We start from the raw sequence: 15741 nt of genomic DNA, 5'->3' as shown, positions 1-15741 counted from the left end.
AATCAATTTATATTACACTATACCTACGGAACAATACACATAATCAATTTATATTACACTATACCTACGGAACAATACACACAATTAATTTATATTACACTATACCTACGGAACAATACATACAACAATTTATATTACACTATACCTACGGAACAATACACATAATTAATTTATATTACACTATACCTACGGAACAATACACACAATCAATTTATATTACACTATACCTACGGAACAATACACACAATCAATTTATATTACACTATACCTACGGAACAATACACACAATCAATTTATATTACACTATACCTACGGAACAATACACACAATCAATTTATATTACACTATACCTACGGAACAATACACACAATCAATTTATATTACACTATACCTACGGAACAATACACATAATCAATTTATATTACACTATACCTACGGAACAATACACACAATCAATTTATATTACACTATACCTACGGAACAATACACACAATTAATTTATATAACACTATACCTACGGAACAATACACACAATCAATTTATATTACACTATACCTACGGAACAATACACACAATCAATTTATATTACACTATACCTACGGAACAATACACACAATCAATTTATATTACACTATACCTACGGAACAATACACACAATTAATTTATATTACACTATACCTACGGAACAATACACACAATCAATTTATATTACACTATACCTACGGAACAATACACATAATCAATCAATTTATATATACTATACTATACTATACCTACGAACAATACACATAATCAATTTATATTACACTATACCTACGGAACAATACACACAATTAATTTATATAACACTATACCTACGGAACAATACACACAATCAATTTATATTACACTATACCTACGGAACAATACACACAATCAATTTATATTACACTATACCTTCGGAACAATACACACAATCAATTTATATTACACAATACCTACGGAACAATACACACAATACACATATAATTTATATTACACTATACCTACGGAACAATACACACAATCAATTTATATTACACAATACCTACGGAACAATACACACAATTCAATTTATATTACACTATACCTACGGAACAATACACACAATCAATTTATATTACACTATACCTTCGGAACAATACACACAATCAATTTATATTACACTATACCTACGGAACAATACACACAATTAATTTATTATTACGAACATACACACAATTATACGAACAATACACAATCAATTTATATTACACTATACCTACGGAACAATACACACAATCAATTTATATTACACTTACACACCTACACCACGGAACAATACACACAATCAATTTATATTACACTATACCTACGGAACAATACACACAACAATTTATATTACACTATACCTACGGAACAATACACACAACAATTTATATTACACTATACCTACGGAACAATACACACAATCAATTTATATTACACTATACCTACGGAACAATACACACAATTAATTTATATAACACTATACCTACGGAACAATACACACAATCAATTTATATTACACTATACCTACGGAACAATACACACAATCAATTTATATTACACTATACCTACGGAACAATACACACAACAATTTATATTACACTATACCTACGGAACAATACACACAATTAATTTATATTACACTATACGTGCGGAGAAAGGCTCAAAATCTGAAGGATTTGTTTGTGTTAGATTTCGTTCTTCTGGCAGATAGGTGTACAAAGCAAGAAGATAAGGACTCATTAGTAAAACTGTCTTCATTGATTACGTCATATCACTCGAACTCTGATCGGTACGTGTGGTGACACAGGTTTTTCAGACACGTTTTATACATAGACTGTCGGTTATTGTACCCAGTCTTATTCAGATAAACACTTCAGACAAATTGATTATACCGCACGTTACTTTCTGCTACGATTCACTTAAATTGACATTTGCTTTTTACGACAAAAGTCGCTGTCATCTTTATAAAATGAATGACTAGTAGCACGGTGTGGCCCTTCTTTGTGTTGTATGTTAAATACAAGGTTTTATGTTTATGATTTAAGGAATAGATTTTTATTTTGTTGTGGTTATGAGGGTATAATGACAATGGAGCACGTGTAAATCATGTAACCCCGACGAAGCCGAGTTACATAAAATTTACACGGGCTCCATTATCATTATACCCCCATAACCTCAACAAAGTCAAAACCTATTCCTTATATTTACAGTTTTTCACGCAAATTCATATAATTTATTTTCGCTAAAGTTGCAAATTTTTCATTAAAATAACCATATTTTTTTCTCTACCGTCATCGTCAACTAATTCGATTGAACAGCTGATCGGAATAGTCATTCATATGTTCCCACCAAAAGTGGGGGCATGACCCCACGTTGCTACACCAGCGACTATTAACAATAACAGTGTAACAATAGAATCGCTGCACGTGTTGTACTATCATTATACACTGATAATGATTATAATAGAAAGCATGGTTATTGAGTCCATGTCAGTGCAAACTGTAAATATTACATAATAAATGCAATAGTTTTAGTCTTTGAACTATTGTCAACTATGGAATATGTTAGTTATGCAGGGGATTTATCTCTAGAAAGGAGGTGTTGATAATAAGTCATTCATTTCTGAGAAATATGATAAATACGCCATTCATTTTTAATAAATACACCAAGCATTTTTAAATGAACTAGTTCAATTGTAAAAAAGCGATGCATATTTCCTAGTTTTACATTTATTCAAATAAAAATCAATTCAAATTATCTATCAACTTTAGGGATTCAGATATATCCAATCAAACATCTTCCATTCAAAAGATGTCAGACTTATCGTTTCTTTTGGATTTTTGCCCATGCTGCTATCGTACAAACGAATTTCATTTTGCTCTATGACTTTGTGCTTTCACAGATGTACTAAAACAACATTTAAAACTTTGTAAATATTTCAATTTCAGCAAATTTTATTCAAAAAAATAAATAAATCCTATTTTAACTTTTGTAAATATCCTATCTACAGTCCGTTGTATTGACAGCAAAACAATAAACACATTGTAGGCTTGTAGATTATTTGTCTCTGATTCGTCTTTTGTTTAAAGGTAACCTCCCTTTCATTTAAAATAATTTCAAACATGAACTTACCCAAGTGACTAGATTGCCGCTAGGTAGCTTATTTAATATATTTACAAATATATGAGTCAAGTTTATTAACATTTTAATCAACAATGCATAATCAGATATGCATGCATGGTATTTTGCACGTCTACACTTCGTATAGCACCGCTTCCGTTATCTTTGGTATCATTTGCACATTTATGACGTGACGTATATACATTTGTGGTATAAAGTTACATTTCAGAGCGTTCTTTGTTGAAACTAGAATTGTCAGTTAAGTATATCTATTTTATGTAAAACTATAATAGGCATTGATTCGTCTTAACCAATACAGCCAGATATAACCGCTTATATCTTCTACAGAACACGACAAGAAAAGTTTCGTCAATTTCTATAATAGTTTATCATAGATAAACGGGAACACTTAAATTTTTATTTCACAAATTTAAAAACGTTGTGCTTGCTTGCATAAATTATGACATTTTGTGGTTAATTGTGAGGAAATATTGCTAATTGTTACAAACTTAATGTGATATTGTCTGTCAGAGATAACGACTATGTACCGATACATTGTAGGGATCTAGAACACCGGCTGCCGGTAATGAAGATGATCAAATAAAGAAAACGAAGTTACCTCCCCCTGTCCCCTCCACAAAGACAAAGGACGAGGTGTATGTCAAAGAAGATTACAGACATGTTGAGGATTACGTACTCAAGGTATGGATCGGCCATCAACTATATCATCTAACTCAGCTACCAACACTTGTGATCAATGATAACTAGAATTTGTTCAACACATGTACGTGGCTATACAAAGAACTGAACAAGAAAAGAAACACCATTATTATTTATAGATTCAGTGACCATTGTTTGATTTCCTCTGATACTCAATAACAATTAAGAGCGCTACTCAGATGATTGAGTGAATAGCTATGGTATACAACCTCGAAGGGATGGATACGTTTGGTTCGGAACAACATTATCAAGTCATACACGAAGTAGATTAACTTTTCATTCACTTCATAGATGTGTCGCTATTTGTTCGCGATTTAGCAGCACATTGGTTTGGTCCTTGTTGAACAAATTGCAAAAAAAAATCAAATCAGAGAATTTTCGGAATCTGTAGTTATGCGGATCATATAAATAAATGGTGTAATTTTGTAATATTCAACACTAAATGGCAAATTTGGAAAGCAAGGAATCTAAAGAAATTTGAAAATGAGGAACAAAACGCAGATTCTGTAGTGAACGAGATAAAAAAAACAACTGAAACTTAAAGCAGATAATTTACTTACATGTACAAATATTATTAAAAATCCTGTAATCATTGTTTTAATAAAGGCCTTAAAATTACTTCTAAATAGCTAGTTAAATATGGTCAATTATATATTTTACTTTTTTTCTGTTACATTTAAGAAGGTTGTATGTAAAATAATGAAGTGTGTGGTGAAATTGACAGAAAAAAAATCAAGGGAATGAAAAAATAAAGGAATGTTGAATGACAGAACTCAATGCTATTAAATGAGTGAAAGGGTGAGATTCCAAAATGTGTGATTTTCTGCGAAATTTAAGAAGGCTGTATGTAAAACATTGAAGTGTGTGGTGAAATTGACAGAAACAATCTATGGAATTGAAAGACTAATGGATTATTGAATGACAGAACTCAGTACTACTATATGAGCGAAAGGGTGAGATTCCAAAATGTAATATTTATACAAATATTAATTAATATTGATACAAAATAGTAATTCATAAATTATGAGAGAATGAAATAAGAATGTTGCATATGTATCAGTATTTGCTGATTACTGAATAAAAATATATTTAGAAAGAAAAAAAAATCAGATCCACTGAAACGTATTTATCCCTTTTTATCTAAAACCACTAAAACTGTATTCGCCTCTAAAACAGTGAATCATTATTTTTCAGTACAAAACACTTTTTAAGTATCGAGAGTAAGGTTTCACGTGTCTGTGTATATACAGATGTCTAGCACTATAATATTACATTTTTGTTTTGTAATTTTACTCTGAAATTTTTGCTTGCAGGCGCCAACGAGCTTGCTGGTCGGCACATTCAAGGAACTCATTAAATACCTGACCTCTAACGATAGTTGGGACGATGTGGCCAAAGCGAGGGCAATCTTCCGATGGGTAACCTCAATTAATGTATTTGAACTGGTGGTAGATGATGAACCACCCCAACAGTGCCCCCTCGAGTACTTCCTCAAGATCAAGAACAACCTGGGCAACCATGCTCATCTTGTTTCTGGTCTATGTCAGTAAGTACACATTTGGTCTCTAAAAGTGTCTAGTTAGCATTCAATGAACGATTATAGAACACGTGTTTCAATATAAAATGTAATAGAAATGTGAAATGCATTAAAGTTTAGCAAGAAAGTTCTGATGGAGTTTTTATTCATAACTTTTATCCTATATATAGGGGCAATCAAGCGATTTATCTGAAGATGGCTAAAATGGGCTTTACCTGATGAAAAAGCCCTTGGTTTGTTTTGAAATGAAATTTGTTAAAATTGAAATAATCTAGGTCCATAGACTTCTGCGCATTTATTATTTGCTATCACGTATTAAGTATCCACACTTGTATTGACAAATACGTATTATTATAATTTGAACTTAAAAAAAATGTATTCGATGTTGTGTTTTTTAATTTTTGTATGAAGAATATTTTAAAACTCTTAATATTGAACACCTCATGGAAAATCGTGTAATTTTGTAATCGTATGATTCTACCTTGTAGCTTACATTTTAAAATTAAACCACAGTTTATCTTTATATTAATAATTTAAAGATAATACCTTGCCCCTAAAGGGCATTAGCCTATCTGTTGATTGGCAGTAACACTTAGATTAACAAACAAACAGTAACGCGAATTTAATTTGTTTTTAACAAACACGTACTGTCATACACGTAAAGCCTACCTGCCGAAGAGAACATACAAAGTGTGGATATGTCCTGTATCTAGAAAAAAAATGTACTTGCATTTGATGACAGAAGAATGAAGTATAATGTTAAGATATTTTTATTGACAGAATGGCTGGCATCCCCTGTGTTATTATCAGTGGCATGAACAAAAGTGCCGCATTCGAGGTTGGAGGTAAAGTGGACCGCAAGAGTATGGGTGCTCAGTGGAATGCCGTATATGTCAAAGGAGAATGGCGTTTCATCGATGCCTTCTGGGCCTCCGCTTGCGTGGTAGGTAAGAAGTCTGGAGAATGGACGCTGATTGACTCTGATGGAAATATCGCACATGATGAGGACGAATCTTCTGACGGAGAAACTCAGCACCGAATTAACGAATTCTACTTCCTGCCAAACCCTGATCAACTAATCTGGACTCATTTCCCAGACGAGTCACAGTGGCAGTTGTTAGAAAAACAAATTACACAAAAGGAATTCGAAACACATGTGTACATAAGAGAACGGTTCTACTATCTCGGAATGTCTTTCAATGACGAAAGCGAGCAGCAGTGCTTACTTAATGCAAATGAAGGTGCCGTTCAGCTATCATTTAACATACCTTTCCGTGAAAGCGAACATTTCCGGTACAAATACATGTTGTATCAGGCGAAAGGAAGTGCTGGATCTAATTCCGATATGGTGTTGGATAGATTTGTCATGTATGAACACACAGCAGAAACACTTCGATTTGCCTTACGCTTTCCTATGAAAGGGAAATTCAAGATGGACATATTTGGTTTAGATGTTCGTGATTCTGATATTTTTGATCTTACGTGTACATATGTGATCAACTGTTCGACGCCGCAAAAGAACTGCCAACCTCTTCCTGACTGCCCCGCTATTGGCTGGGGTCCAGGAGCTGACGCAAAGAAGGCAGGCCTGACAGCAAAGACCCACGAAGATGCAGTGATCAAAACAGAAGATGGCGTGGTGGATATCAAACTGGGATCTCACAAAGATGTACAGCTACACCAACTTCTCAAAAACACCATGGTTGACGAGGCAACGCTAAGCAGGTTTGCTCTGGTTCGAGAGGAGAACGGCGAATTTATAGTCAGCGTTCGCCTTCCACAAACAGGTGAATACGCTATAAAGCTTTACTGTAGTGACGAGGGCGAGGAAGGCGACGCTGAAAACGTCCTCAATTATCTGATACAGAGTCTCAGCAATGACATTCATAACAAACCGTTCCCAAATGTGATCGACGGAAGGCTGGGCAAGAAACCATTTGCCGATGTGATGGGGGTGAAGGCAATGAGTCACAAAGACTCAAAGCTAGATTTAAAGGATGACAAACTAAAAATGAATTTCATCGCAAAGAACAATTTAGATCTTCTATTCGAGCTACATACCAATGACGGCGAGGCAGCAAAACAAATGAGTATGGTTGTACGAGAAGTAAATGGCAAATGGACATTTGATTGTGACCTACCAGTTGCCGGAGAATACGCTGTGAATGTGTTCTGCAGAGAGAAGAACGGAGGCCCAAGGGTATACAACACACACAGTTATCTAGTTACATCTCCTGGACACTACACTGGTAAGGAGAAAGGTGATGATTCCAAAAGTGTGTCGAGCGATACAGAAGACGGTAAAATTATTATGGAGACCGTGCAGACCTCGGACAGCGAAGTGCTAATCCCTATACCACATGGATACGACGAGGTGCTGGCTTCGTATCAACGACGACATGCCAATGACCTTCCAACTGCTGACGAGATCAAGGTTGTTAAACAAGATTTGATGAAATTCTTCAATGCAAAAATGCAGGAGTATGGCGAATACATGTTAGATTTATACCAAAGGGAATCAGGCAGTAGAACTATAAAACACATAGCAAAGTATCAAGTGGATAGAAAACCTGCGTCAGAGCTGTTTGAGGACAACGCGAAACTTCTGATGTCTAACCTCGGGATGGCACAAGAGGAAGATACGGCCTCATATGGGGAGACAGACGAAGAGAAGAACAGACGAACGGCTAAGAAAATGATTCAAAGAGCTATGGACTTAAAGGACATCGAATTGCTATCACGAGGTCTTTTTGCCTATGAATCGACAGATCCGACGGACATGGATAAAGACCCACTTATTATAAAGGCCAAAAGACTCCTGGAACTGTTGCAAGCCAAACAAGGTAAGTGTACTTTAAAAAATACTTAATTTCTGAGACATTAAAATTTTTTTGTGTGTAAAAACCAAAACAACAAAAAATACCTGATTTTCAATATAAGATTGTTGCTTAAAGAATCTCCCGAATAAGATAAAAACACTCATCAGAGAAATGAACATGGATAGCAATTTTTATATAAGGAAACGTTTCCGTAGCATTAGTACTGTTTCAAAAATATCAATTTTGAACTTGTAGAGCTGAACACCGCTTCGTCCAAAAGAGACCTTAAAGCACTTGACAGTGCAATTGCCCGGGCTAGGGAAGCAAACTACGACAACCTGCTTGATCTCCAAATTGCCATGGCATCCCGTCTCAGGGACCAGCTAGCGAGAATTGAAAAACTACGCCATTCCGTACTCAGTATGGATCAAAAGACAGTATCTGAAATCCGAACATACGGCAACCCGCCTGGTGGTGTCCACGAGTCTCTCATGGCCACTTTCTTATTGCTCGGTCACGCGAAGAAGGACGTCAAAGTAAGTATCGGAATCATAGCACATTGCCACATTTGATAGATTGAATTTAAAACACTTTAGTACAGAATATTTACTCATGTAGTTATTGATCATTATCCTTGCTCTAAAAAATCACGTTCATTCGTAACCATTGGAACCCTTAAAAGGTCGATGTTGCTCAAGAATGTGATCCTAATCCCCGGAGTATCGGAAATACAGAAAGAATATTAACACCTACCCCTAGAACAAGACAAAGAAAGAATTTTTCAGCGTGAATAAAAGGAATAGTTGGAAGTGCATTTTATCGTGGATTGTAAAAACAGTTTTGGCGAGCAAAGCTTTTGATATTATTTCCAAAGAATACTTAACTCTGTCTCAATAATATTTCTATCTCTCTTCGATACTCTGTTCCAAATCACATTCTTATTTCAGGTTTGGAAGAACTGTCAAGCAATTTTGGGCAAAACTGGAAGAGAATCCGTAATGAGAAAGATTTCTCAGTTTGATCCAAAAGACTGTTTCCTTGATGTCGCTTTGGCAGCTCGGAAGGCAATAGAACCGTACTCCTTGGAGGTCATTCGTGACGTCAGCGCCGGAGCTGCCACGTTTTACGTCTGGGTAAGTAAATTATACCAACTTTCAAGAAATATATATTTGTTTTAAACACTTCTTTTTATGTTATATCTGTCATTTTAGTGGATTTACAGCTTGATGATGTTTTAATATAATATTTATCAAACATGTAAATAATTTGATGCAATATTATTACAAACATTACGGGTAGTGACAAAGTCAACAAGCATACTGCTACTTTCAATTTCGTTTTTATAAGGCACAAACTGTGGGTCAAATAGAACGTTTTCTGTCAGTAAAGACATTTAGACGACTTAATGTGTATTATTATCGCGTTAAGATTTTGCTTAGTCATTTTGCCCGAACGTCAATGTTTATTTGATAGATATTTTATCAATGTTTTACCTTAATTAAAGAATAAAAATACTGTTAGTTACATGACTGGCGATATGATTTCAGTCTAAAGGTATGATTGAAGAGGTTGAGAACACAGGAGGTGCACAGGTCAAGGACGGCATGGCCGGAGGAGGGTCAAAGAAAACAAAGTCAGTACCAAACAAGAAGCGGTAACTCCAGCTATGGTCACAACAAGGTCACAACGACAGCTCTAACATCTGGACTCACCAGTCACGTGTTGACGGCGTGCTTAATGACGTCACGTATACCCCAACCAACGTACGAATAAGTTTAGAAAACATGCTCTGTACAACTGTATGGACAATCCAGATGAAAAAACCAATAAAAATATAACTTTTTTATCAAACAAATTTTCTAAAGAGTCAATGAAATTGGGGTATGCTCATTTACTAAATGAAATTCACTATATATATTTTTAATGAATTTTGCATTAAACCTTACTTTGACTATTCCGAGTTGACACCATTAAATCGAGATAAATAGAACAGAAAACTTATATGGAGATGATACTTAATAAATATGATGATGTATATCAGTTTAAATTACGATTTGTATCAACTCAAAATAGTCGAAAGGGTAACATTGATACGTCATATTTTAGCTTTGTACATTGTCAAAAATGATGAGAATATTGCTTAATCTTACAAATATACAATGTAAAATGTAAAATACGATATTTCATTTTATCATATATTATTTTTGTGAAGTTTAACGTAATTTCCATATCTATTTTTTTCATTATAGTTCATCTTAGTATAAATAGAAAAAAGATATGTTTAGAAAAGTTAATAAAATTACACATTGATATGGAAACTGTAATTAATCTGTATATAGATTGATCAATGTATAGTTACAGCAGTTCAGCAGTGGTATCTTTCGTCTTGCCTTGTCTGTCATTAGTTTTACATCACTGAGATAGTATACAATCAATGCCAGAAAGGTATATATGTATTTGCTATGAGGTAAGCTTACCTGTTAAACTAGCCCAGTAATAAAGGTAGAATGCATCAATAAAATCATTTATAATTATATCAACATAAACTATGACGTACCAATATCACTAACTTCATACCCATAACGACACCATTATAGCGTTTGAATTTCACTTTGTATAATTTCACAAAATGCCTGATATACAAAACAAAATAATTACTTTTTGAATCTTGATCTTGATTAGGAAAAGATTGATAATTGAAGCATTCTACCTTTCAAATATGTTGTTATTGGTATATAATGTATATATCATATATGTATTTTATTTTTGTTAGGCAACTGTGATAAGTTATTGAGTACATTATAGAAATATATTTTAGGTATGTGTTACGTGAATTTTTTAAATCCAAGTGACCACTGAAAGTATTAATGAAAGAAAAAATATTCATTGTCGAAATGAAATGAGTTTTATATGAAATATTTTCTTGCCTTTCATTGATACGATAATTCAATTCTGTTTAAAACTATAACTGAATTAACTAAAAAAATCAATTGAAAAAATAATCATGTACATTTATTTGGCATAATATTTCAGCCCTTTGGGCCCAGGGAATTTTACTTGGAGGGATTTTAACATTGCTGATACCGGGAGACCGATGTTCCTATCAGATGTTATGATGGACTTTCTCACGGACTTCGGTCCGCCAAAGGATCTAGGATTAGACCGACACCACGCGCTAAAACATATGCATTTCCGGTTTGTTCGACCGGCGACTGCATTATCCCAATATGGAAGTCTGTCATTGTTGCCAGACTCCAGGACCGGAAGTTTCCGGTCTACACGATCGTTACGGTCTGTTCGATCAGCAAGGTCAAGATCACGGGGGAGGGCTAAATCAGCTTCTGTAAGATTTCGGTAGGTCAAGGTCATGAGACGGCTAAATCGGTTCTTGGGACAATGTGATAATAACACAACCATACGTATTGTTAGAGTATATAAAAAAATTCCAATCTGTGATAGGTTTACTAAGTATTTATTTATTTAGTCTGCTTTTACAAATTGAGCATATGGGTCATTGCACACTTTTAGTTAGTTATACTTTTTATCACCTAAGACGAGTGATTTTTGTTAAAATATATGATTTTGTATCATGCAGATCATTCGGGGATTACCGATGTATAGAAAACAAAAACAAACCTGTGTTAGAATATTGTTTTTTTTCTTTAGTTTTGTCGTATATTAGATCATGTTCCGTCCAAAGCTATTACTTTGATAACGTAAAGGGTTGTCATTTCTATTGACGATCATTTATACATTTTACATAATTCGCATGAATTTCATTTTTATCTTATCCTAACAATCTGTTGAATTGTTGTCTAAATAAAACACTGAAAGTAGAAAAGAATTGTTCTGTCTTGTTATTATATTTTCATCACATAATTCGCCTGATATCCTGTGGTGTCACCTACGTACATATTAATATAAAGTGAATATATCACTAGTCTTTTTCATCGACTAAAAATTCACTGTGACGTCGTGACTCGACGTCAGTAAACAAGCACATGACATTAGGATTAGTGGACGTCGTGGCAAAGTGGTGGTCTCGCATTTTTTTAGATATCAGAAGATATCAATTGAAATGAGCACTCAATTAAGATCGTATAGGGAACAACCAACTAAATGCAAAATAGACATTCAAATTGACATCTGTGTACAGAATAAAAGACCTTGGAAATGTCGTCCGTGTATTGAATAATAGACCTTCGAAATGACCTCTATGTATAGAATAATAGACCTTCGAAATGACCTCTATGTATAGAAAAATAGACCTTCGAAATGACCCTTGAGTATAAAAATAGACCTTCAAAACGACCTCTTTGTATAGAAAAATAAACCTTGGCATTGTCCTCTGTGTATAGAAAAATAGACCTCCGAAATGATCTCTGTGTATAGAAAAATAGACCTTCGAAATGACTCCTGTGAACAGAAAAATAGACATTAGAAATGACCTCTGTGTATAGTTAAATAGACATTCGAAATGACCTCTTTGTATTGAAAAATAAACTGTCGAATTGTCCTCTGTGTATAAAAAATAGAACTTCGAAATGGCCTCTGTGTATAGTAAAATAGAACTTTGAAATGGCCTCTGTGTATAGTAAAATAGAACTTCGAAATGACCTCTGTGTATAGAAAAATAAACCTTCGAAAAATTAATTAATTGCATCCCGAAAAAATTCACTCTTTGTATAGAAAAATAAACCCTGGTATTGTCCTCTGTGTACAGCAAAACAGACCTCCGAAATGATCTCTGTGTATAGAAAAATAGACATTCGAAATGATCCCTGTGTATAGAAAAATAGACCTCCGAAATGACTCCTGTGTATAGAAAAATAGACCTTCGAAATGACTCCTGTGTATAGAAAAATAGACCTTCGAAATGACTCCTGTGTATAGAAAAATAGACCTTCGAAATGATCCCTGTGTATAGAAAAATAGACCTCCGAAATGACTCCTGTGTATAGAAAAATAGACCTTCGAAATGATCCCTGTGTATAGAAAAATAGACCTCCGAAATGACCTCTGTGTATAGAAAAATAGACCTTCGAAATGACTCCTGTGTATAGAAAAATAGACCTTCGAAATGACCTCTTTGTATTGAAAAATAAACTGTCGAATTGTCCTCTGTGTATAAAAAATAGAACTTCGAAATGGCCTCTGTGTATAGTAAAATAGAACTTCGAAATGACCTCTGTGTATAGAAAAATAGATCTCCGAAATGACCTCTAGCTGTGTGTAGAAAAATAGACCTTCGAAATGACCCCTGTGTATAGAAAAATAGACCTTCGAAATGACCTCTGTGTATAGAACAATAGAACTTCGAAATGACCTCTGTGTACAGAATAAAAGACCTTCGAAATGACCTCTGTGTATAGAAAAATAGACCTTCGAAATGACCCCTGTGTATAGAAAAATAGACCTCCGAAATGACTCCTGTGTATAGAACAATAGATCTTCGAAATGACCTCTGTGTATAGAACAATAGATCTTCGAAATGACCTCTGTGTATAGAACAATAGACCTCCGAAATGACCTCTGTGTATAGAAAAATAGACCTCCGAAATGACCTCTGTGTATAGAAAAAAGACCTCCGAAATGACCTCTGTCTATAGAAAAATAGACCTCCGAAATGGCCCCTGTGTATAGAACAATAGACCTTCGAAATGACCTCTGTGTATAGAAAAATATACCTTGTAAATGACCCCTGTGTATAGAAAAATAGATCTCCGAAATGACCTCTGTGAGTAGAAAAATAGACCTTCGAAATGACCCCTGTGTATAGAAAAATAGATCTCCGAAATGACCTCTCTGTATAGAAAAATAGACCTTTGAAATGACCTCTGTGTGTAGTAAAAATAACACTGATGTCATTGTGTGTACTCGCTCTCTCTTCAACTGTATGACTCATGCGTTTTCATTTGTACAGAAAGGTGTTTAGTAGCACGGTTTCTGAATTATTTCATTCGTAATTATTTTTTTTTGACAAATAAAGATTACAAGTATACAGTTTCATGTACATGTAGTTAAAGTATATTAAAGTATAATATTATCACGTCAAAAATAAAACCTGATATTTTTTCTCGGAATTACGAGAAAAACATCCCATTGTTACGTGAATGTATCTCATTATTACGACGTAATTTTTCGTAAAAAGATGAACATTTTCAGATTTTATTTTCTATCTGACACTGTTAAGTTTTTTAGCATCTATACGTTAGAGCTGAAAATTGTATGTTTTTGAATAGTGACCCCCGAATTCGAACCGAAATGACATTAGTTACTATAGAAAACTACCTACAAAGCATCTCCACTGACATCCAAGTCCGACACAATTCGGTAATAAATGTATTACTAATAGACATTTAGCGTGTGTAATTAGTAATGCTCATTTTCTGTCAATATAACATCTTCATCATGTCTAAATGAAAAAAAAGTTTGATTGCCCAGTATTTCCATTTAATTTCATTCTACATTTTCTAACGTTAATTTCGATGCAGACATATAGGTATTGTTGGGATATATGATATAACGTAGCGAAGGTAAATGTGTGTATATTTACTATGGGGATACTGCAAGCTACTTTACCAAGGACTGTACATGGGTTGAATCCTTGTAGACACTATATCTGTCAATTTTAAAATGGGATTATCTGCACTTCAATTTTAGCATCGCATCGCAAATGTGTTTTTTTTCGTTTTGATGAAACGTTCGATAATATCATAAGCATAAATAAACTTATCATTTGCTTAAGAAGTGGATTGACCGATATTGAAATGACATCATAAAGATGTTTGACAAAAATATATTTAAAATTAATATGATAGTTCGGAGTATTCTGATTTGAACTCTGAACTATTAGCCTATATTTGGTTTCACGCTTACGCATATTCAACATGAGTACTAATCCGTACAGTCGATAACTCGTAAATCTGTATTTTAATGAGCTTTAACATAATCTTCATATTATTGCCCTAGTTCCTATAAAACAAAGCTGTAGACTGAACCTTATACCCACTAACGGTGTTACAGGGAATTACAGTCTTAGTCACACAGGGGAGCTATACGTTCTGTAGATTATTAGAGCGACTGACCATTAAAGCTAAAAGTTTAATAGGAAGAGATTAATCTCTTATGAGTAGTACGCAGTGATAAGTTCTCTCAAACATCTACAGCTATCAGACTGGACTGAGAAATGGAACTTACACAACAAGCAAGGCACTTAAATGATAACATGAACAGTGTAATTGTCATAGGAACCAAGACATTTGAATTGGATTTAGTTGTTGTTTGCGGTATCAATCAGCGACAACAAATATGATATCGGTGCACAAATATCATTGTTTCAAAACTCCGTTGTATTTCATAAGCAATATTGGATAACAACTCGATGTAACATCGTGACAATCAAATGTGTCCCTTCTATGGAGTGTTACATATGTTTATACCTTGTGATATTTAAGTAGCATAGTTTTAGGGAAAGGATAATTCACTGAGCGGAAC

General features: G+C 34.1%; 1 protein-coding gene across 9 annotated transcripts in view; it reads left to right on the top strand.

Annotated features, from left to right (window-relative positions):
- LOC138325959 (uncharacterized) overlaps window positions 1–12088 on the top strand; it is a 45468-nt gene extending 33380 nt beyond the window's left edge. For all 9 annotated transcript variants that reach the window (XM_069271992.1, XM_069271989.1, XM_069271991.1 and 6 more), the window contains 6 exons: window positions 3730–3870; window positions 5202–5434; window positions 6206–8268; window positions 8500–8780; window positions 9192–9377; window positions 9792–12088. In XM_069271992.1, coding sequence (XP_069128093.1) covers window positions 3730–3870; window positions 5202–5434; window positions 6206–8268; window positions 8500–8780; window positions 9192–9377; window positions 9792–9902 — 3015 coding nt within the window. In that variant the 3' untranslated portion in view covers window positions 9903–12088. The remainder of the gene's footprint in view (window positions 1–3729; window positions 3871–5201; window positions 5435–6205; window positions 8269–8499; window positions 8781–9191; window positions 9378–9791) is intronic.
- The last annotated feature ends 3653 nt before the right edge of the window (window positions 12089–15741 follow it).

The sequence above is a fragment of the Argopecten irradians genome, chromosome 6 (genome assembly GCF_041381155.1).
Source record: "Argopecten irradians isolate NY chromosome 6, Ai_NY, whole genome shotgun sequence".
In the NCBI taxonomy this organism is placed as follows: domain Eukaryota; kingdom Metazoa; phylum Mollusca; class Bivalvia; order Pectinida; family Pectinidae; genus Argopecten; species Argopecten irradians.
This window is presented reverse-complemented; position numbering and strand designations above follow the sequence as displayed.